Source organism: Cystoisospora suis (assembly GCF_002600585.1).
Source record: "Cystoisospora suis strain Wien I chromosome Unknown contig_242, whole genome shotgun sequence".
Lineage (NCBI taxonomy): Eukaryota > Apicomplexa > Conoidasida > Eucoccidiorida > Sarcocystidae > Cystoisospora > Cystoisospora suis.
The window spans coordinates 4,311-24,547 of NW_027153044.1; the positions used below are offsets into that span (position 1 = coordinate 4,311).

Genomic DNA, 20,237 nt, shown 5'->3' on the forward strand with positions numbered 1-20,237 from the left:
GGGGGGGGGGGGAACTTCAAACCCGGTCAGGTCTTGAGGCTCCATTTTCTGTGGACAAAGGCGGAAGCTGTTGTTTGGTCATCGGGACCTCGATGAAAACCTCCAATATCCTTGCTTGGTACCTGCCGTCATCTGCTGGATTTCACTGGGCTCAGCTGGCGGTTTGGTAGACTGACTTTTTGTCTCCGCTGGACAGACGCAACGTTAGTGCTTCCACGAAGTAGCATCGCGCGTGCTGTCACCGTCGTGGTCTCGGCAGGCGAGCACGTTCCAGGGTTTCTGGCTCTGTCTGTCCCGCGTTACCGTCTGGCCTGTGTGCTGTTTGTCTTCCTGGCCGAGTAGTCGTCTGATCGTGCTGTTCCACTCCTCTGCCTGGGTTGTGGCAGTCTTCCTTGTGGTGATGACATTTCTGACGCTTTTACAGCTGCGCTAGTCGCAGGCGCATCGACGCCTCGTGTGTAGCCGTTTTCTGTTTCTCGTTGGACCCGTAATTTCCACCAGGTTCCTCAGCAGAGGTAAAACCAGAGCCCTGGCCTCGGCATCACGGGCGGAATCCGCTCCGTTGCTGGCGGGCAGCCGCCGCCGAGGGGTGCTTTGGCGCAGTGCCACTTGGTCGCTTTTTGCGGCAGGTGGAGCGGCAACACGCCATTCACGGGACGGTGGATCACCGTCGCTGTCGTGATATTGGGTGGCCCCTGACCGCGGGGTTGGAAAAGTAATGTGGAGAGGGTTAGCCGTTGGTTCGCACTTTTCATCATCTTCGCGTCCGTCGTCTCGGTGACAATATGAACGAGAGGACAAACGTTTCCTCGTTTCTGCTGGGAGGTGATGCCCGGTGCAGCTGTACGGGAATCGCTCCGATGCATTCACCGATATTTCTTGGCTCAGCTGCAGCGCCGTACCAGTGCAGCTCAAGAAAAGATGCCTGAAGAGCCACAGACGAGGCGAGCGGACGGTGGTGTCTTTTGTGTGGCTCTGCGCTCGCTGAGACTAGCATCCGTTCCGTCACTTTGGTTCCCACGTTGCTTTTAGTTAGCTACGGTCCTTTCGACTGTCTCTTTCTACCGTACGGGCTCGTCGGCCGGTCCTCGCGTGCCGACATCCACGAAAGACCGCTGATCTTGACTGATGGGAAAGGACGATGGGCTTCTGGCTGGGGGGAGGTACTTAGTGCCGGGGAGAAAGAGTGGCAGTGGGATGCTCGTCAGCGCGTGCACTAGAGAGCTAGCAGACATCAAACTTTTGAGTGGACAGCAACCGCAACACGACCTGATAAGAGCATATTTTCAGTCACTCCCGAAGTTAATGTTGTGTAAACAGTCTCCAGTGTGACGCACTGGAGATTTCCGTATTCATGGCGACCTTCCGGATGAAAGCTGTGGCTAGTGTTGAACCCGATGGTGGTCGAGCGCACAAGCGCAGGCTCCATGGCTGAGCGAAAGTCCGGTGTTTTGGCTCCTCTGCGTAAACTGTCGTTGTGAGCCGAGTTCAAATTGTGCTCGTAGCGTCAGTTGCTCGTGCCCTCCATGATGAGATTTGCTTGCTTCGCGTCCGGCGGGGTCTGCGAGCTACATCTTCTTGCTCCACGTCAAGCAGGGAAGGAGGTTTAGCCAGACGTGGCGGAAGCCGGGGCTGACAGTACGCGTTTCTCGTTTTATGTCTTGGTAGAAGGAGCTGGCTTTTAGATGTTTCCTGCTGGTTCTGCTTGGCGGAGACTTCCGTGTCGAGGTCACCCCGTAGAGACTGTTGATGTGTAGAAAGACAGATGGCGCTGGTTCCGGATCATGTACGGCCAAAACGGGGTGCACCTCCAGTCGTTCTGCAAGCATCGAGCAGGTGTATTTCTGGTTCGGACAGTTTGTTCCAAGGCCGAGTGTGGGTAAAACTCCATCGGCTACACTAGTGTGTGTTCGCTCGTGCGAGACGTACGGGTAAGTGCCATTGTGTGTGTTTTCAGCGACTACTTGTTCAAATTGCTTCTCATTGGGGATTCAGGCGTTGGAAAATCTTGTCTGCTGTTGCGGTTTGCGGTAAGCGTAGAACGGTGCACAGCTGGTTCTTTTCCCGAGGCCACCCAGTGTGCGCCGCCCTTCGAGTTGCCCTGGCTGTCTACGTCGTCACAGTCAGTATCTAACTGCAGAGAGCAAGAGAAAGCACATTAGTTGCAGGGCACATCTTTTTGTGCAGCTAGCATTCGTGGAAAGGGGGCTTATCTGAGACCGAGGCCAACACTTTTTTGTTGATAAGTGGTTTTGTAGGGTAGTCAAGTTCAGCGGTTTTCTTTTTTAAGTGCCGCAGAGCGAAGCCCAAGAGTCGCACACGTCCGTTGGGCACGGGTGTCGCGCGATGTACGAGGTAGTTAATGTGTGGAGAAATCTCTTTCATGGACACCCCGAGTGCATACATATTCGGATATGTTCTTCACCGGTGTGCGCGCACCGTTTTTTACTCGGTGCGCCAGAAAGAGCAGGTTTCCGAAGTATGGAACCAGTTAACTTTCGTGTAACGTTAACGTTTCTCAGCTGCTTGGGTGGTGCAGATAGCCGTTTGCCTCTTCATTTACTGCCCATCACCAGTCAACAGCCGTTCAGCTGACTAGGCCCGCTCCAAGTCATACGTGTAGTGAGTAGCGGCATTTTGTGTATCATTAGGTAACAACGCGGTGGCTGGCATGGCGACCGACGAAGCCCCGCAGAGTGTACTGCCATAGCGCTCGTTCTGCCCTCAAGAGATACAGGGATATCCTGTCACTCTGGGGTAAACAGGCCTAAAGCCTCGTTTGTCTTTTGTGAACCACTTGCTTGGCAGGATGACACTTACACGGAAAGCTACATCAGCACTATCGGCGTTGATTTCAAAATAAGAACAATCGACCTTGACGGCAAGACCGTCAAGCTCCAGATCGTAAGTGATTTGACGTTCCAAGTTCACTGCTGAGCTCATTCTTTGAGTTCGTTCGCAGCTCCCCATATGAAGTGTCTTACGGTCTTGTCTTCTTGCTTTGTGTTTCAAAAATGCTGATGCGTCTTCTGTGTCCTCAGTGGGATACGGCGGGACAGGAGCGATTTCGGACAATCACGTCGTCGTATTACAGAGGCGCTCACGGTATCATCATCGTATACGACGTCACGGACAGAGAGTCTTTCAACAACGTGAAAAACTGGATGATGGAGATTGACAAGTGAGTTGAATTCTTTGGAGAATTCAAGGAGCCACATGACGCACATGTTCAGGCAACGGATAAGAACCCTGGTTTATAAAGTTTCCCGGTACAACAGATGACGTCGTCGTGTGCCGGCACGCACGCGCTCAAAGTCTTTTTCTGACGAACTAGAGAACTGAGATGTGTATGCGCTGGGTGTTTGTTCCCCCGGGACCGTCCCATTCGCCAACTGCCGATGATGCTGACAAGCGTACCTCGCCGAAGAAGTGGAAGTCCACAAATTGGTGGAGCATACAGCGTACAATTCTGCGGTGCTGCGTGCCGTGGCGCTTCTTTGGACAGAGGACCTTGGGTGTTCCATATGGAAGTTTGGAAAGAACGGGATACCGTGCAGGTCTAGCGGCAAGGTCGCGGGGGTTTGCCGGCGGGTTTGCATCTGAGAACAGTCACACGGAAGACAGTCGCACAGCGTGTACAAATCTGTGCCACTCGCTTATCTGGTAATCGTCTTGGCATCCCAGGTATGCAATGGAAGGAGTAAGCAAGCTGCTGGTGGGCAACAAGTGCGATCTGACTTCCAAACGAGTTGTCACGTATGAAGAAGGAAAAGAATTTGCGGACAGTTGTAACATGCGGTTCATCGAAACCTCCGCAAAGAACGCACACAACGTGGAGCAGGTGAGCCTTTTGAGCATTCCGAGATTTCGTGGAGTCATATATGATGTGGGGGAGGGAGGTTATCCGACCATCGGTAGATTTTCTGTGGCAACTGTACCAGTACTGTGGCGTGAAGACGGGCGAGGCAGAAAACAAATGTCTTCGAGTTGCGGCCTTCCACCCCTAGGTGCAACAGTTAGCGAGTGCGAGGACGTTTGGGACTAGCTCGAGCACAAGGCTATTCAGACGGCAGAGTAACCTAACGGCGCAGAGTATTAGAAGCGGCTGGAAGCGACCGCTGCGTATGTCTTTTTTTGTCCGTGTAGGAGTGGGCTGTTGTGGCGGTATCCATGAAGGGGAATTCCATGTAACACAGTGTGGAAATTCCTAACTGTAGCTACATTGTGCCGACAGGCCTCCAGGTGAAAGTCCCTTTGTACGCAGTTCGTCGGGTGCGCCGTCTGTGGTCAACCGCGTAAGTTGTGTACACACGTGGGTATCGTTTCCGAAGGTTGGACAGCTTTTCGCAGCGCTATTAGTGGGCCCCGGAAGCCGCTCGCGATAATTGACGGACTGTAGAGCTCACTTCATCTCCACTGAGTTCATTTTCTGTGCTTTTTCGAGGCGTTTCACATAATGGCGAGCGAGATCAAAGCACGGGTACAAGTGGGTCAGCAGCAAAGCCGCCCTAATGCCAGTGTGAGGATCGGCCCGACGCAACCAGTCCGAACGATGTCGACGGGATGCTGCTGAATGCGCACGCCGTCCGTTGTCGCTGTTTTACGTCCCTGCCGGTTTCTCGTGGTTCTCAGCTTTTGCTGAGGTTTGTGAACGTGTCCAACCATGCGTGGGCCATTAGCTCACCGTCAGTGTAACCTTTCTACAAGCTTCTACTGACTGTGAACCTCGAGTCTTACAAGCGGGCGGTCCGCTGCGGTCGGCCAACCCAAAAAAAAAAAAGAAAAGCTCTTTCACCAAGCAGCCGCCGCGCCTGCCGTAATAGTACATGTATACAGATGCGGTGGAACTTCACGACGACTGTACAAGGTACGAGGGAGTAACGGTACGGCAGGTAGGAGGGTGTGTGCGATCACTGGAGCAGGCGCTCTTGTTTCCGGGTTAGCAAGTCAAACATTTCGCGCTGTTAGGACTCCCGGGTCCGAACTGAAATGCCTTGCAGCATGGCATCGGCTATTTCTCGTGAAAGCACCTCTTGTACCCAGCGGCCCCCCTGAACACCACGTCCAAAGTGCCGCCCCCGAGGCACCGGTAAACTGATCTCGCCTCACTGCAGTGTGTACGGATAAAAAACGGAAAGCGCGCGTGCAGGGCAGCTCCACTGCATGTAACATCTGAAGTGTGGAGTACGACACTGAAGGGGGTATCCGTACCCCTTCACTTGCACGGGCTGTACGTGGAAATCTGGAAGCACCTGGACTCAAGCTACAGCACGAGGACAGGAAAAAGACTCCGGAAGCCTACTGGGAAAAGGGGTCCGTGAAGTTGCATCAGTGGCCCCCGTTGTACCCTGTTTTTTAACGAGCAGCACAATCATCTGTTAAGAGTTCACAGGGTGGTGGCAGGGTGAGGTTCGTTCCGCGGTCGTAGCAGGCTACGGGTCGCGATCCCAGGGGAGAAGCTGAGAAAAAACGTCCTTCAGCATGACGCCTCAGCACACCAGATCCCACCGGGACGCACCGGTGCTTCTCGGATCCAGGAAATAACCTGTGTGGTGAGAGCTCGCCCGAACAAATGCCACCTCAGCACGGGTATTGTAAGAGCAGCTGCCAAGAACACAGTTACGGCAGCATTGTAAAGAGATAAGCTATTCTTGGACTGACTAGCTGCGCGCGTGCACACGTCCGTCTGCAGCCATGGGCGCAGTTTAAACCGCCGTCGGGACTTGTGCTGAGACAGTGAAAATGTGAAAAACCGGCACTCCGCTCTCCTGGCCGACAGCCGTCACTAGGGCCCAGCCAAGAGTACTTGTCACCTTGCTGTACATCAGCTGTAGAGCCGGGTCGGCGTGGTATCAGCGGTGATGGAACGCACGGGAGGGTGTTGGACGCGCATCAACTTCGGCACTTGGCAGGGTGGATATGCAACGCCTCGCGGCTGCTTGGACCTCTTCCCTGGCCCCCCAGTAGCCCCTCAGACAATGAAGGCTCGGCCCGGTAAGAAAGGTCAGGGCCAGACCCCGAAACTGATCACTGTCCTGCAAGCGAGACCAGCAAAGACTTCGCGCACGTGAGCTCTGATAACTGCATCCGCGAATGCGTGTAAGGTGTTTCCGTTGCAATCCACAGAAGGACGACCGGCTGTGTCCAACTAAAGGCATGCACCTCTCGCGAGACGCTCAGCTACCGTCCAGAAAAGAAAGCAAACCGTCTCCGCGGAACACGGCCACAGTCGATCAATACCACGTCGCGAGTACGCGAAACCAAAGCACATTTGTGCAGAGCACCAAGCAGGGGGGCCGTCGGAGCTGGCTTGACTTCATGGGAAACGGCTAGAGCAACCGGGGGCTTGCGTTGCCCGCAGTGAACGCGGTGTGACGAAGGCAAGACTGCAATAAATAATCGAATGGGGGCAAGCCAATAGAACACCCAAAAAGCAGACTATCCCAAATCTTCACTGGAGCGATGGCGGTACGTGTAGCACGATCACGAGCACGGCACCAAAACAATTTGGGCACATCGCAGCGCCAACGTGAGTCCAAGGTGTCCTGGGTTCCCGGGTGTGAAGGTTGTGGAAGGGCAGGACACACTTTCTCTCCCTCAAGTGGGTGAGCCCGTGAAGAGAATAACTTAGCTCTGCGAATGCAGACTATGCGTCCCGCTGTCGCTCTGCACACTGGGTTCCAGAATAGGAGACCACACAGCATCACGCAACCTCTCAGGTTTTTCCCGACCCTGGAAAGCCAAAGCACAAGCAGTGCGTCCAGCCACTTCTGTCCCGTTCAGGCATCTGACTGTCCTTTTCCTTGGCGTCACTACGGAGAAGGCAGTGGCGCACCCGCTTGGCGAATCCAGCGACTTGCAGAAAACAACGATCGGCATCGTGCCGCAGTTGAGGCTGTGGCTGAGGAGACCAGAGAAGCGTGCAGAGCCAACTGGATAAACGCGAATCAAGGCCTCGTGTCCAAGCATTCCCGTGCGCGGGAGCAGAAAGCGTGAGGAACTGGTGTATACCCCGAACAATCCACTCTGTCTTGACCGGGGTGCTGCAAGCTGACAGTCCAGAGCAGTCCAGCTAGAAATGAATTGCCCAGATGAGCTTTCAGACCCGCAGGCATGCAGCCTTGCGATACACTTTGCCAGGTGGCGATCGCAGCGGCCTATCTGAACCGCTGCCCAGGCCAGTGCCCCACCATTTCTTACGTTGAAAAGCGGGTACCTACCTCTTCGGCGATCTGGAGAAGATGGGCAGAAACCAGAAGCGTACACGTGTACCACTGAGAGTAGGGGCAGGCGGGATACAGGCAGAATGATACCGTACGGCCCGGAGATTTGTAAACATGCAGTAATCACCGACCGTAGCCTGTCAACGTACCTCGAAAAGCCACCAAGGAATCAGAAGTTCTGACGCTTGCTGTTGACTCTAACCCAGCGCCGCCGAGGAGTTCGCTCTCTTAAAGGTGCATGTCATAGAAGCGAGGAGAGAAAGGCTCAAGAGACTTTATGAGGAAGAAGCAGTTACGTACGTCCCACCACAGTTGGGAATGCGGCTTGGGGTCTCCCTATCAGCAGCCCGCGTAGCGAGAGGACGCTTACATCCGAGGCGTGGGTAGTAACCCCGGTGTTTCCAGTGAGTGACGACGGGGTACTCCGTGCTGCGCAATGCCAACACACGGACAAAAAAGAAAGCGTTGAAAAAGGATTCAGACCAGTTGTTCTTCGACAGTCACTGTCCTGAAGAAGGCCCCCCGACTTCGGGTCATGCGCATTCTTCTCTCTAGTGGACTAGCGTCGCCTCTGTTCGCGCTGGTCTGAACCTTGTAGCGGGTCTCCGCGGTGAGGACGTGCAATGTAATCTTGCCGTCACCTTTCTGCATCTCACTTCGCAACACTGGCTGCTCCCAAGCAAGGTGATTCCTATGCCGAGCTACGTGTTCCTAGGACTTGCTCAGTGAGGTTAATTTTTCTTTGTGGTCTAAACTGCTTTAGGTATGAGCACGAACTGCGCTCGATCGGCAAGGCACTACATCGATCCATCACATGAAGTGTTTCCGGCTGTGATGAACGCCCCTACAAAATTTTGAAAGGAGGTGGCGTGCGCAGGAGATCAGAGCCCGGAGGATCGCACTACAGGCTGCGTCCATGGAGGACCGTCCTGCCGCCGGGAATGCGTCCGAAGGAAGATGCAGTCTCCTTGTCCGACGTCCAACTTTTTCACGCCTCGCCCGGTGCTGGTGTTTTTAAGGCGTACTTCCATCGAAGACGCCTTAAAAAAAAACACGTATAGGCAAAGCATTCTATTTGCGGCTGTTGCTAGGGTGCTGCCAAAGCCCAACCACCCGCGGAAGGAAGCGACCCTCTCGACTTTCAGAAACCGAGCTTTCCTTTCTAAAAATGGAAAGGAGTCTCGTAGAAAAAAAAAATTGTTCCAGCTGCTTCTGAAGTTTACTTCCGCGTCTTGTACGCTTCGCGTTTTTAGCTACAGTACAGTGATTGCTGCCTGCAAGAACGGTTCTTTGGTGTCTCCCCACTGCAGTGAACCAGTCCAAACTACAGCTTCGCTCTAACTCATCTACAAGCAATAGGGAGTCCACCAGGAGAAGCAGACCTGCTCGCCTGGGGACTTTCGGATCCGGCATCCCCACTTCAGATTTCTCGCTGCACGACCAAGCACGCCGGTGAAGATTCTTGGGTGGCCTGCTCTCCGGGTACAAATCAACAGCCGGGGGAGAGAGTGAGGCACCGGCGACTACGGGGAAGCTGCGTCAGTGCCAGCTCGCGGATTCCTCGCGTAACAACGAGGCTACGCGAACTTCTGCGCAGGGCGGAGAGGAGTGCTAAACTCGCAAACCCGCTGACTACGAGGCTCAAAGACGCGCGAAGCCGCAAGCGCCGAAGCCTCGTGTCGCGGCCCGACGCGTTTTTTTTGCAGTCGTCAATCTCTGCATCTGGAAGAACCACTGTGCACACCTGACTGTATATTTGCCGGCTACGCCAGCTGAACGGCTCTGATAGTAGGAAGATCATTGATCGGCGACCCCCGAGGTTGATGTACTACGGCCGTCCGTGCTGCGGACACTGACCGTTACCAACAGCAAGCCGTAGCACTAGGTTGACCGCCCGGTGACACGCAGATACAAGCCAGGACACCGAAAGTCAGGAGGCACATGACACTGGCAGACTGCCCCCCGTCACTCAATCAGTCAAACGCTCTGGCCAAGCCGCGCGGCTCCAAGCACGAATCACCCCCCGCGCACGGCCTCCCAGCTACGCTACTCCAGAGACTGTGGGCCCTCATCTACGTTGAGCTCCTCGGAGACATACTCGTCTGCCTCTCGTAAGACAGCTGCCATGTCTTCCCAACCGGCCAACTCGCCACCATCTCCTGCGTTTACCCACCTGTGCGGAGTTGCACGACAGCCCGCACGTTGTTGGTGGGTTCTTCCAGAGACAGGGGGATGAGAAAACCATGAGCAACTGAGGTACCAGGTCCGAGAAAGGAAGTAGCTGGTGCGACACCGGCGTGTGGCGGGTGACTCTTTTTCAACGCGTTGCTGGTGGTTTTTGAGTACAACTAAGCTAGCGCGCCCGACAGATTCGCAGGCCTAAGGCGTCGTCCGTACACCATTAGTGCCCTGCCCGCTATTCCTGCTGTTCGTGGCCTCAACAGATGGACCGGAAGTCTCGCGGACTACACGGTCGCGCTCTGAGTCTGTCCCCGTGAACGCTCAGTCCAAAACCTGTGAACTACTTCATCGAGGGTAACTTGGAGGAAGGAGCAATTGCACTCGTGGGGCGGTGCCTGACTGTGATACTTTCGTTGCACGGTGTGGCAAGCAGAAACACAAAAACACATCTTACAAAACGCAACCACACATGTAAGCTCACGCGCGCGGCTCTGCGACCTAAAGACTACGCGCTTTCCGGCCCGTACGCAACGGCTTATTCGTCCTTCCGAATAGAAAAAAATATTTGCCGAGTTATCCTACTTGGTTGTACTTCATAGTTTGACAGGCACTGCCACCTACCGGGCTTCCGTGTGTTCCTCAGACAAGTTAACCGTCGCGGACGAGTTGATGACGCGTGCGAGAAAGTAAACAGTTTCCTTGATTTTCCCGTTCGCCAAGTAACGCAGCCTCTGCAGTTGGCGTATCGTTGGAACACACACACGAGCGTCGAGCAACTTCCTTATTGAATTGATCAATCTAGCCCAGGAGCACAGCGTCATAGCGTCAGTTGCCTTACTCGCTTGAAACCTCGGTCCAAAACAAAATCTTTCTCCGAGAGACCACTCTCCTCATAAGTCTCGCGGACGGCCGTCTGAAGATCGCTTTCGCCCTCATCCACATGACCTGCAGCCCGCGAAGTGCAAAACCACAGACAGACGGAGAAGCAAGTCGCTTGGTGACGTTACAATCAGTCCCGGGAGAAAAGGACAACAACCCATCCAAGTGGGGGTCGCGTCAGTCCCCTCAAGCTTATGCAGTGTACGACCTAAGCCCATCCTATCTGCCTACTTGCGACAACGAGACGTCCTTCTGCCCTTACTAGTAGCACGTGTTCGAAAACGTGTAGCGACCCCCCTATGTACGACCACATGCACGATGTACAAAGTGTCGCTATGCAGGTAGCACGCACACCGCTGCTGCAATTCGGTACCTCGCCCTGGGGTGCTCCCGGTGTATCTGCCGTAGGTAGTTCTACTGCTGCAAGTCTCACGTCCCACATGAGGCACCCAGGACACTGTAAAAGACTCAAACGACTCTGTCTTTATACATCGCGGCTTCACCCTTGTCACGGGACGCCGCTGGAGGTAACCTGATTCAAATGCCAGTCCGACAAAGTGAGCGAATGATTTGGGAGAAGCGCTGTGCTGCCCTGGGTTGGTGGTACTTATCACTCTGCAAAATAGGAAAGTACGCCTAGGTGCTCGTCAGGTTTCTGCTGGCTGAATTTGAGCTGTCACGGAGAAGCCCTAGTCCTCTCCCTAGCTTTCTTCTGCTTCAAAGAGAGAGGCTGCCCGCGGGAGTGCTTCACCAAGCTGCTGCTGTTGCACCTTCCGCCACCAACTGACGACGCACACTTTTCGCTGTTACGCAGCTTTCAACTTTGTCAACTTGTCCCATTTGTGTAGTGGCAAAAGCCTGCAGTAGTTACAGCCGTCGCTGCGCACATTCGGGAATTGGCAACAGTGTAAATGCACCATGAAGAACGTCTGCCTGAATCGATAGAGGCAAGCACCTCGTGGCACTGCGCCGCTTCACATCTGCGCTAAGATTCCGTTTGGAAAATCCGAACCAATCTGCTTCTCCCTTGCATCCACGTGGCACTCGCACTACACCACATACCCTTGGGAGGCGTCCAGTGAAAGGGCTTATACGCGGCCTTCATCATGAGGAACTCAACGCCGGAGCCTCCGTGGTTAGGCTTCGCAGCTCTCGCTTCACCACCGACACGGTAAATCAGAAGACCGGCAGCCCGGACCTCGGGCGGTGCAGCATTCTGGTCTCTGGAAAAAACCCGGGCCCAGCAAGGACAGAACTGTCGACACCAACTCACAGTTTGGTGTGCAGCCGGGCAAACTCCGATGCCGTTCCTCATATCCCGTCTTCCCCATAAACTCTGATGAGTTTACCACTCCCCTGGTGCCTGCGAGAAAGCCACATCTTTCCCCATAGCTATCATCTGCAGTGTGTGTGGAACTTCATGATCACAGGGCCGCACCAGCAGAGTGAACGACCGTAGACCAGCGTCCTTTCGTAACTTCTGTGACTACAGCGGAACGGCGCTCGGTCCCTGGCCGCTAGGGTTTCGCCCATGATGAGAGAGTCACCGCCCTGCCCCTCAACGCGGCAATCGATCGTCCCTACCCTCGCCCTCGGGCACCACGTCGGAGTCGCCCGTCCGCTACAAAAAGGACCTGCCTCCACTGGAACCCCACCAGGAGTTCTCCCTCAGTATCGGACTGAGTGCTGCCTGACACACGCAAGCGCACCCACGAACTGTAATCGAATACAAGGATTCTCGGCCGGCTGATTGTTCTGTATGACGTCAGATGCATCAACGCGAATCGCACCCTCGGGAATTCTGTGCTGCCAGCGCGCTCCTCCTGCTCCGGCCTCGCAAGGTAGGTTCCACGATTGCGATTGTCCCAACTTCGAAGTGATGCACCCCGGGAGCTGTTCAACAATCCGACAAGATAGCAGCGCTGATTACTAACAGTCATAAGGTACTGCCGAGGAGACAATGCTGCGTGCGCCTGTCTCGGGGACCGAGCACGGCAGGCCGGAAACGCTAACGTGAGTAAGTAGGACGAAAAAGTCACTCGGAAGCAGATGTCTCCTTCTCTGACTTACGCAGGTGCCATAAGCGTAGCAGCTCCCGCTGACAGGACTAGAAATCCCGTAACTGCGGGCATACCCCTCCGAACTATCGACGGAATGGACCGGGCCCAGACAGGCGAAAAGATCCCCGACCTTGAAGCGAGTCACCTTGTCCTCGATTGGCTGTCAAGGCTCCGCCTGCGACTCCTACAAGGAACCCGCCAGCTCGCTAACAAGCTGCAAACTCGGGGCTCTCGTATGCCAGATGAAAAGGGTACTGAACACGCAGAGCAATGCTATGCACAAGCCCGTACCGCACCAGCCTCCTGGGGACATCTGAAACATGCGTCGAGCTCGGGTGGAGATCAAACACAGACGCGGCGGTCGTGCCTAACTCGGATATCTCCTGGCCCAGGCCAGCCATGTGAGAACTCAGCCTCCCTGACAGGGCCTGCTGGTTTCTGCACTGTACTACAAGTGGCCTTCTTCCCGGAAAACAAAAACCAGCTTCAAAACAGGGCAATGCGTCCTAACGTAGCCTGCTGGAGCCAGGCCCGCTCCAGCCGCTCAAGCAGCCCAGGAACTGTTTCCGATGGGGTTGGAAGCACCGACCACCTGCGAAAAACAGATGGCACAGCGATGCACGGAAGTGTCCAGCTGAAGGGTGCGCCCAGGTTTCCGGTAGCGATGGGAGTGCTCAGCGTAAGGAAAGTGGCATTCGCTGATTGAGGAATGATCGAGCCAGACCAACGCGGACAACGTCGAATTCCTGGCGGCGTGCTTGGCACACCGCTGTCCAGTCTGGACGCTCCTTCAAGCAAACTAGAGGGACAATTACCCGGCGGGAGCCGATAATCATCAACACAGCCGTTCGCTCGTTGCCTGCTTTGAATTGAAACTAATACTGTTGCCTGGCGGCTGGAAAGGGCTGTCCCAGAGGCACCCGCAAGCATCAGTCCACCACGTTGAAAAGCCGCCCCCCCAGGTTGACTTCCTCGACGTCTCCGGAAAAGAGAAGAGACATCACCACATGAGACAAGACTATACTGTTTTTTAGAACTCCGGCGTCACCAGACAGCTATCCAAGCGGCGCCGCGGCCTGACATGAGTGGCACATTCCACCCACGTGCGACCGCCCAGCCCGGGACGAGCTATGGCTCATCGGGTGTCCTTCCAGCAAGGTCTCCGAACAGACCTCCTGGCGCCCGGTCCTCTTCCAACTTGCACACAACCCTGACGAGCTGGTGTGTGCAGTGGCGCTCTTGCTGCTTTAGATACCCTGCACTTCGCCACAGATGACGCTTCGAAGGACGCGTGCTCGACTTGCAGAAGGCCGCAGAGACAGCTACGCTGTCCCCACCAATCGTTCGTGTTAGCATGGTGAGCGGAACCGGAGGCTGACTATTCCCAGCAGGTGGTACTGTTCGGCATGAGTTGTCGCAAGATGTGGGGGAGGCACTCGACTTCGCTGCCTAGGGCGGGCGCTTCGACGTCCGCGGGCATGTGTTCTCGAAGAAGGGGCTGCCGTGTCGCAAAGCACAGGACAAGTGTTTCTTTGTTTGCCGCGCTTCACACCCTTGTTTAATTCTGTACGCATCGTGTGCTTGAGCGGGTTCCGGTGCAATTGAGCTGCATTACCGGCTTCTGCTTTCGTTTGCCTGCGTTTAAAAATGGCCTCTGCCCTGGGACGTTTCGGGCCACTGGCGGCCAGCGTTGCAGCCGGTCCCTGCAGGGCGCTGTCCTCTGGTGGTCTCTGCGCTCCCGCCACTGTGACCCTCTGCAGAATGCTCCCTCATCCGGCGCAGCGAGAGCTGCCGTTGGAACAACGCAACTTACGTACACCGGCAGCATGGCCGCGTGCTGCCCGCTTTATGAGCACGTCCGCCGGGAATGCCACCACGCTGGAGGCAGCGGGCAAGAACTTGGTGAAGACTATTCAGAGCGAGATTCAGCACGAGCAGTCAACGTACGAGCAGGATGCGGATCTGAAGAAGTTTTTGCAGACTTCCGGTTGGAAACTTACGGAGAATGATAATGACATGATGGTTACACTCCAGAGAGAGGTTGGAAGTACGTCATTTCGCCGGGGTGCTCTGCTCGAGTCTCACGGGCGAGCTGAGGACCTGCATTCACGCGGTGCAGTACTAAAGCTCCGGTGTCGGCGTAGCTTGCTTTGAAGCATTAACAGAGCATCACCAGATGTCAAGAGCTCCACAGGCGCCTGAACAGTGATGCCGCTGCGCCGCTCATCTGTATCCCAAGTGACGCAGATGGGGCGGAATCGTTACCGATGTGGTCTTGCCAACAGCGCAGCTGAGTGACTTAGGGTGGGACTGCGTCCGCCATCGGCTGAAACGCGCCTGATTTTACATCGGCATTTCGTCGAACTTGCGGCGACTAAGCCTACACGTGCGAACTTCAGATTTATTCTCAGATCAGTCCCACGTACGGCGTTCTTCTCCACTGTGAAGAGTCGGACACTGTCACGTGCAGTTCCCCGATGGCCGAACAAGTCAGGCTGAGACCGGGCACAACTTGTCTCAGTTTGGTTCGTGTTGGCGATCCATGCCGATGTGCTCCCGATGGACAGAAATGCGTTAACATGTGCCCTGAGCGTAGTCGTGCTTTGGTGGACCTTCCGTGATCAACGCTCGGTGCGCCCTTGTGCTGCGAATGTGGGATCGCTCAGGTAAGAAGGTCGTCGTGGAGTTCAGTTGTGTGCAGAACGCAGACGCACCGACAGAGGAGGGACCTGCACCCGAGATGTCGGACTTCACGGTCACTGTCACCGAACCGGACGAGAGTGGTGTAACGTTCTACTGTAGCACTACTCAAGACGAAGAAGACAAATTTCGTTATTGCATTGGTCAAGTACGGTTTTTCAAAAACGCTCAGGAGAAGGAAAGCCTGAGTGTTTATCCGGGTCCGTACTTCGAGGACCTGGACGACGCCTTTCAGCAGGGTCTGGATGAGTGGCTGGGGAAGCTGGGCGTCGACCCGGAATTGTGCGACTTCATCGATCGGTTTTCCGTGGACAAGGAGAACAGGGAATACTTGGGTTGGCTCAGGAAGCTGTCCCAGTTCGTTGCGAAATAAGGTGCTTAGGAGCTAGCCGTCGGCAAACACGAGATGTGCACTTCATATCTGGAATCACCCGGCCGCTATCACAGCGATCCCTGTCGGTTTGGTTGTGGGGGAGGGTATGACTCTACCAGGTTCGGCGTCTAGACTAGTGAGTGTGCTCGGCTGTTTCGACCAGTTTGTTTTGATCTGGATGTAGCCATTCAGTGGATCGCTTGCAACCTAATGGTGCTCATGCTTACAGCGGATTCCCCTGCTGGAATCGTCACGACCCGAGAGCTACGCATGGAGGTTTGTAGCCATATGTACAAGATAACTGCTGAAGACTAGACCGACTGTGCCAGCCATCGAGCGATGTAACTGTGCTTCCTTCAGCAAGGGTAGACGTTGAAAACTTGTCTTTGGCAACTGGTCACGACCTACAGGTTATCACTGGAGTTGAGTACCTCGGGAAACCTGTATCTTCCGTAAACAGAGGCGTTTAATCAAGATGTCTAGGCTGCGGGTGCGTAAGTAGTGGAGACGGTGACGCGAGTGAGCATGTTGGGTACGCCCAGGTGGCGGCCTGTGGCATGACTGGCAGTCGCCAACCCGGCGTACACAGGACCAGAGGCTGTGACGAGCCCTTCCGTGTGCTAAGGCACTTCCATGAGAGGGGACTGCGGGGACTCCGCTCCGGCAACGAACCCCCCGCAGTTCAGTACAGTGACGTCCTCGTGCCGAAGCATAACATATCGCATGCGAGTTGGGCGCTGGATTAACCTTTTGCACTGGTCTTCCCCTTTGTGGGTACTACTTCAGCAGCGCAGGTGCCCTCGCTGTTGCGAAGTACTGGCTGGTATGTTACTTATTCCCAGTTGATGAAAGGTGATGACCTGAGACGCAGCTTGATATTATTCGAAGGAGATATCGGCGTGACACTCAGGGCAGAAGCATTCCTCGATGTCGCGGGCGTTTGCCTCGTGCGTGTCAGAGCTACGGTAGTTGCTTTGAAAAGTTCTTTTTGCGTGCGTCGTGGAAAACATCCGGCACACACCACACAACGGAATCGAGCTGCTTTGTGAACCAGAAACACGACATACAAAAGAAAAGTTGCATGATGCGGCTAAGTTTGACAGGCTGTACACTACGTTTCTTCAAGAGAAGTAAGCTAAATCAATACCAGCGTAGCTCACACTCATCGGTGGTCCCCTCGCTACGGAAAAAAGCGCGGCGGACTGTTGCCCCGACTTCCCTAGATTTACAAAAGCGGTGCTCTGCCCTACGAATTGCCACAGGACATTCCGGCAGCTTGACACGATTCAAGTACATAATGCAAGCAGCGAAGCACACTTGAACCCCAGCAGAACCTGGCCTGGCGCAGCCAGAGCCGGCGCGCCCTATTTCACCAAACTAGCAAAGCCTTACACTCTTCCTCGGTCAAACCGCACATCTCGTCCTCACTCACATTCAACTGCTTAAGGTCGTCATCAGAGTATTGCCGAAGAAATGGCATACCTCCATATATCTCTTCAATCAACCCCTCGCAGGTGCCTCCCGGCACAAGGCAACTCCATCCGTCAGTTTCCTTCGGCCACATGATCTCAGGCGAGGCTGCAGCAGCCTTACCTGTTGAGCTCCTGTTATTCTCAAGATGTGATTGGACGTCTGCTGTGCCCTCTTGCAAATCCAGACGAGAACGGTCGCCCTTAGCCGGGATCAGGCGTGTCGCCCACAATTCGCTTACAGAAAAGAAGCGTAAAAAAGCACCCGGACCTGGGGCGTGCACACAGTCATCGGCCACTGCGACAGCTTTCGCCCGGGCACTGGAGAAGCGGCGCCGGCAGTTGCACTGCCGCCATTTAACTCCTAACCCAGCATCAACGTGCAACTGTGGCTGCTCCTCGAAGGACTCCTCAGAGTCTCCAGAACTATCTACGAGTTCGGGCGCGGCCTGAAGAGGTTCCATGTGTCGCAGGAACCCCATTCTGGCTGGAGAGCCCAGAAGAAAGAGCGCCTGACGGGGCCACAGAAGCGTGTCCTCGCACACGGCAAAAATGCTTTTGGGCGGAGCCGAAGGTGCCACATCTTCATCGTCGTCTTCTGGCGGTCCGCTTCGGCTCGAAGCAGCCGGATCATTTCCAGGACCGCTGTCGCTCTGGCGGCACTTCTGTTTTTTCTTGTGGCGCTTTAGTGCTTTTGACGGTGGCGTGACGAACACGTCGGGCAACTTGAAAGCTTCAATCACCAGTCGCGGCAGGAATGCCTGCAGCAAGATTCGCGTAGATCGGGCAGACAGACAGGGCAAGCACCATAGCGCCGAAATCTGTCTTTCGTTGTTCGAATAGACTTCAATTAACGCGCCACACACAATCACTCTCCGCACGCGAGGCGCCGGAGGTGCAGGCGCCGCCCCCTCTTCGCTGCTTGTCTTTGTGCCGCTGTTTTGTCCGCGTGACTCAGGATTTGAGGCAGCGGAAGTGCCTCCTTCCGTGGCCTGGGATGATCCCCCAGCCCCGGATGGTGACAATGAGTCCTCCGTGGGAGGGATGTACTTTTCCGAGAGCAAGAGGACCCAGCAGCCGGTGAAGCCGTCGGAGAGTAGTGAGTTCTGGAGCTCTTTGACCTTCTCAGTTATGGGCTCTGCAGAGTCGTGACTGCTGTGTACCGGCTCTGTACTGTTTTGCTTTCTCAGTCCATCTACTTGGGAACCCCCGTTATCACTGTCTTTTACCCCTTCGGCCCACTCTCCTCCTGCCGAGAGTTTGGTGAATGATGCAGATGCCGCGTCCGTGTTAGACCGTAGCGTCTTGCCGTTGCGAGGTTTCAAGAAGTCCGGGAGGTAATGATTCCGTCGGGGCTGTTCCGCGGTATTGTACTGCGTGCAGGTGAAAGACAGGTTCTCGGCGACCCGGTCGTACAGCATGACACGCATATTTATGAGCTGCTCTTGCCTGAGTTTGGCGGCTTCGTCCCCCGTCTCTGCTGAAGGCTTCTTGCTCCCTCCGCTCCCCCCTCCCTTTCTTTTGCAGCCAGAGTCGGTTGTCGCGGTCACGGGCCAGACTCTCAAGTACAATCGATGCCGTGCGTAAAAACCGTCAGTAAGACGCTCAAGGGCTTCGCGCTGCTCCTTGGCCCACGGCGGAGGAGCAGGGATCGGATGCACCGCCGAGTCGTCCTTTTCAGGTGCGCCGGACATGAGCGCAACGCCGCCGGATTCAGGCTTTTTTTGTCGTCTTTTCGCCGGCTTACTGCATCTGCCACCCACTGGAGAAACGATTCCAGATGACGAGATTTCTGGCGCGCTGTTGTGCAGTCGAGTATCTTTCTGAGTGGCTTTTTCTCCGCCGCTTTGCGGTGCGGTACTGTCGTCACTGTGGTAGGTCTCGCTTCCCTCCTCGTCGAAAGGGACGGCAGAAGGGCCAGACATGTCGACCTGGTCCTTCCCCGGCTTCCTCAGCCGCTTTGCCATCGCAGAAGAACGTACCAGAAAACAGTCTAAGGAAGAACATCCACAGCGGCGGCCACTTGGTCGGTGCAACGTCGAAAACGGCCGTCAAAAACAACTAAGCGAGCAAGCAAGGAACGTTGACTGCCCTGCAGGTGCACACTGCTTCCGTGGCTGTCTGTCTCCACACTCCCTGCGCCCCAGCCTGCGCAAGGCATCGAGGGCGTCCTCTTTCTAGAACATGAAGGCGTATGAAAGACAAAGAACTCTAGACAAAAGAGGCAGCTGTCATTAGAGACGAGATGGGAGCTAAAACTGTTCCAGTCGGGCACAGTGCGGCTGGGGACAGGTGCGTTCTCCTCTTCCGCCGCGGCAAGTTCGCATGCCTTCTACCGCTTCGTTGTTAGATCGCGAAGTGGGTACCACACGAGTTCCGAGAGGCCGCTAATCTGTCCAGAAACGTTCCCGTATAGTGCAAGGCGCACGGAATCGGGCACGATGTGACGTCAGGAGGCCGGTACACACGGTGCCCAGGAGCAGCGCTGCCATGTGAAAGTCGCTCAGCCGGTCCCTCAACATGGGCCCTCGCACGCTCCTCGGACTCGAAGAGCGACCAGTGCACTTGTTACGGCGGGTTTCCTAGAACGCCTTGCCGGATCAACTGCTGTAGATCTCCCGCCGGCCGCGTGCACGTTTGTTGCTGGCCTCGCGGGTCCTTGCTATTGCCCGCTGCGGATTCTACCACGCTCAGACAGGACCAGTCTGCCGCGACAGTGCACACCATCACGCCGTGATTTTAGGTCTCATGACCATCCACTGTTCTGTTTGTCACTAGTGCTCCACGGACTGCGTGTTGTGCCCGCACAGACAGTAGGCCGTCTGCCAGTCACGAGATGTGAAAGTGGTTCAACCTCGGACTGAAGACATAGCAATACTGCAGAAAATTATTATCTGTTTCTCCTACGGAGGCACAGCATGTGTCACAGCTATCCACAGAGAGTTATAGGAGTCGGCTTTGTTGTGCCGGTAAAGACTGCCACGACCGCGCAGCTGCCGTGTAGCCGCAGAATCACTGTAGGTGCCCGTGCCGGACCAGTGAAAAGTGTGCCGGTAGCGGCAGGAGCCGTCCGAGGTGCAGGGTGCTGGCGCTCCCGTGATTGTAGCATTTTCAACGGTTGCGGGAAGGCACTGGGCCTGCGGAACAGCCAGGGAGTGTGTGCGATCCTTCCGCTCGCCCTTATCGGGGCCTGGCCACGGGGGAGATACAATCCACGGACAGAGGAAACAGAAGGTAACAAGCAAGAGGAGGCGGATAAGGGTGAGGAAGCTATCCGCTCCCTTCAGAAATTCGATGCAGATTGCATTGAGGTGCGCCAGTACATGGCTGGCTGGCATCAGTGGCGCACGGT

At 55.4% G+C, this 20,237-nt stretch overlaps 4 protein-coding genes across 4 annotated transcripts in view; 2 read left to right on the plus strand and 2 right to left on the minus strand.

Annotated features, from left to right (window-relative positions):
- CSUI_000619 (ras-related protein rab-1a) overlaps window positions 1-4,660 on the plus strand; it is a 6,212-nt gene extending 1,552 nt beyond the window's left edge. Inside the window, exons 2-6 of the mRNA XM_068060852.1 lie at window positions 1,958-2,030; window positions 2,809-2,904; window positions 3,042-3,181; window positions 3,685-3,841; window positions 4,445-4,660. Of these exons, the coding sequence (XP_067927169.1) occupies window positions 1,958-2,030; window positions 2,809-2,904; window positions 3,042-3,181; window positions 3,685-3,841; window positions 4,445-4,573 (595 nt within the window). The 3' untranslated portion in view covers window positions 4,574-4,660. The remainder of the gene's footprint in view (window positions 1-1,957; window positions 2,031-2,808; window positions 2,905-3,041; window positions 3,182-3,684; window positions 3,842-4,444) is intronic.
- A 4,276-nt stretch (window positions 4,661-8,936) lies between these two features.
- Window positions 8,937-13,808, minus strand: CSUI_000620 (bis(5 -nucleosyl)-tetraphosphatase). Its single transcript, XM_068060853.1, has 6 exons — window positions 13,159-13,808; window positions 12,354-12,935; window positions 11,346-11,506; window positions 10,243-10,349; window positions 10,026-10,135; window positions 8,937-9,396 (listed from the first exon to the last, which is right to left on the minus strand). The coding sequence occupies exons 2-6, from the start codon at window positions 12,413-12,415 to the stop codon at window positions 9,270-9,272; spliced, it is 567 nt and encodes a 188-aa protein (XP_067927170.1). The 5' UTR covers window positions 12,416-12,935; window positions 13,159-13,808; the 3' UTR covers window positions 8,937-9,269.
- On the plus strand, window positions 13,622-15,649 carry CSUI_000621 (mitochondrial glycoprotein domain-containing protein). The gene is made up of 2 exons (XM_068060854.1): window positions 13,622-14,390; window positions 15,010-15,649. The coding sequence occupies exons 1-2, from the start codon at window positions 13,991-13,993 to the stop codon at window positions 15,414-15,416; spliced, it is 807 nt and encodes a 268-aa protein (XP_067927171.1). The 5' UTR covers window positions 13,622-13,990; the 3' UTR covers window positions 15,417-15,649.
- Window positions 15,650-16,338: 689 nt separating this feature from the next.
- CSUI_000622 (erythrocyte membrane protein related) lies at window positions 16,339-19,299 on the minus strand. Its single transcript, XM_068060855.1, has one exon. It carries the CDS (start codon window positions 18,850-18,852, stop codon window positions 16,786-16,788), a length of 2,067 nt encoding a protein of 688 aa, XP_067927172.1. The 5' UTR covers window positions 18,853-19,299; the 3' UTR covers window positions 16,339-16,785.
- Window positions 19,300-20,237: the final 938 nt, after the last annotated feature.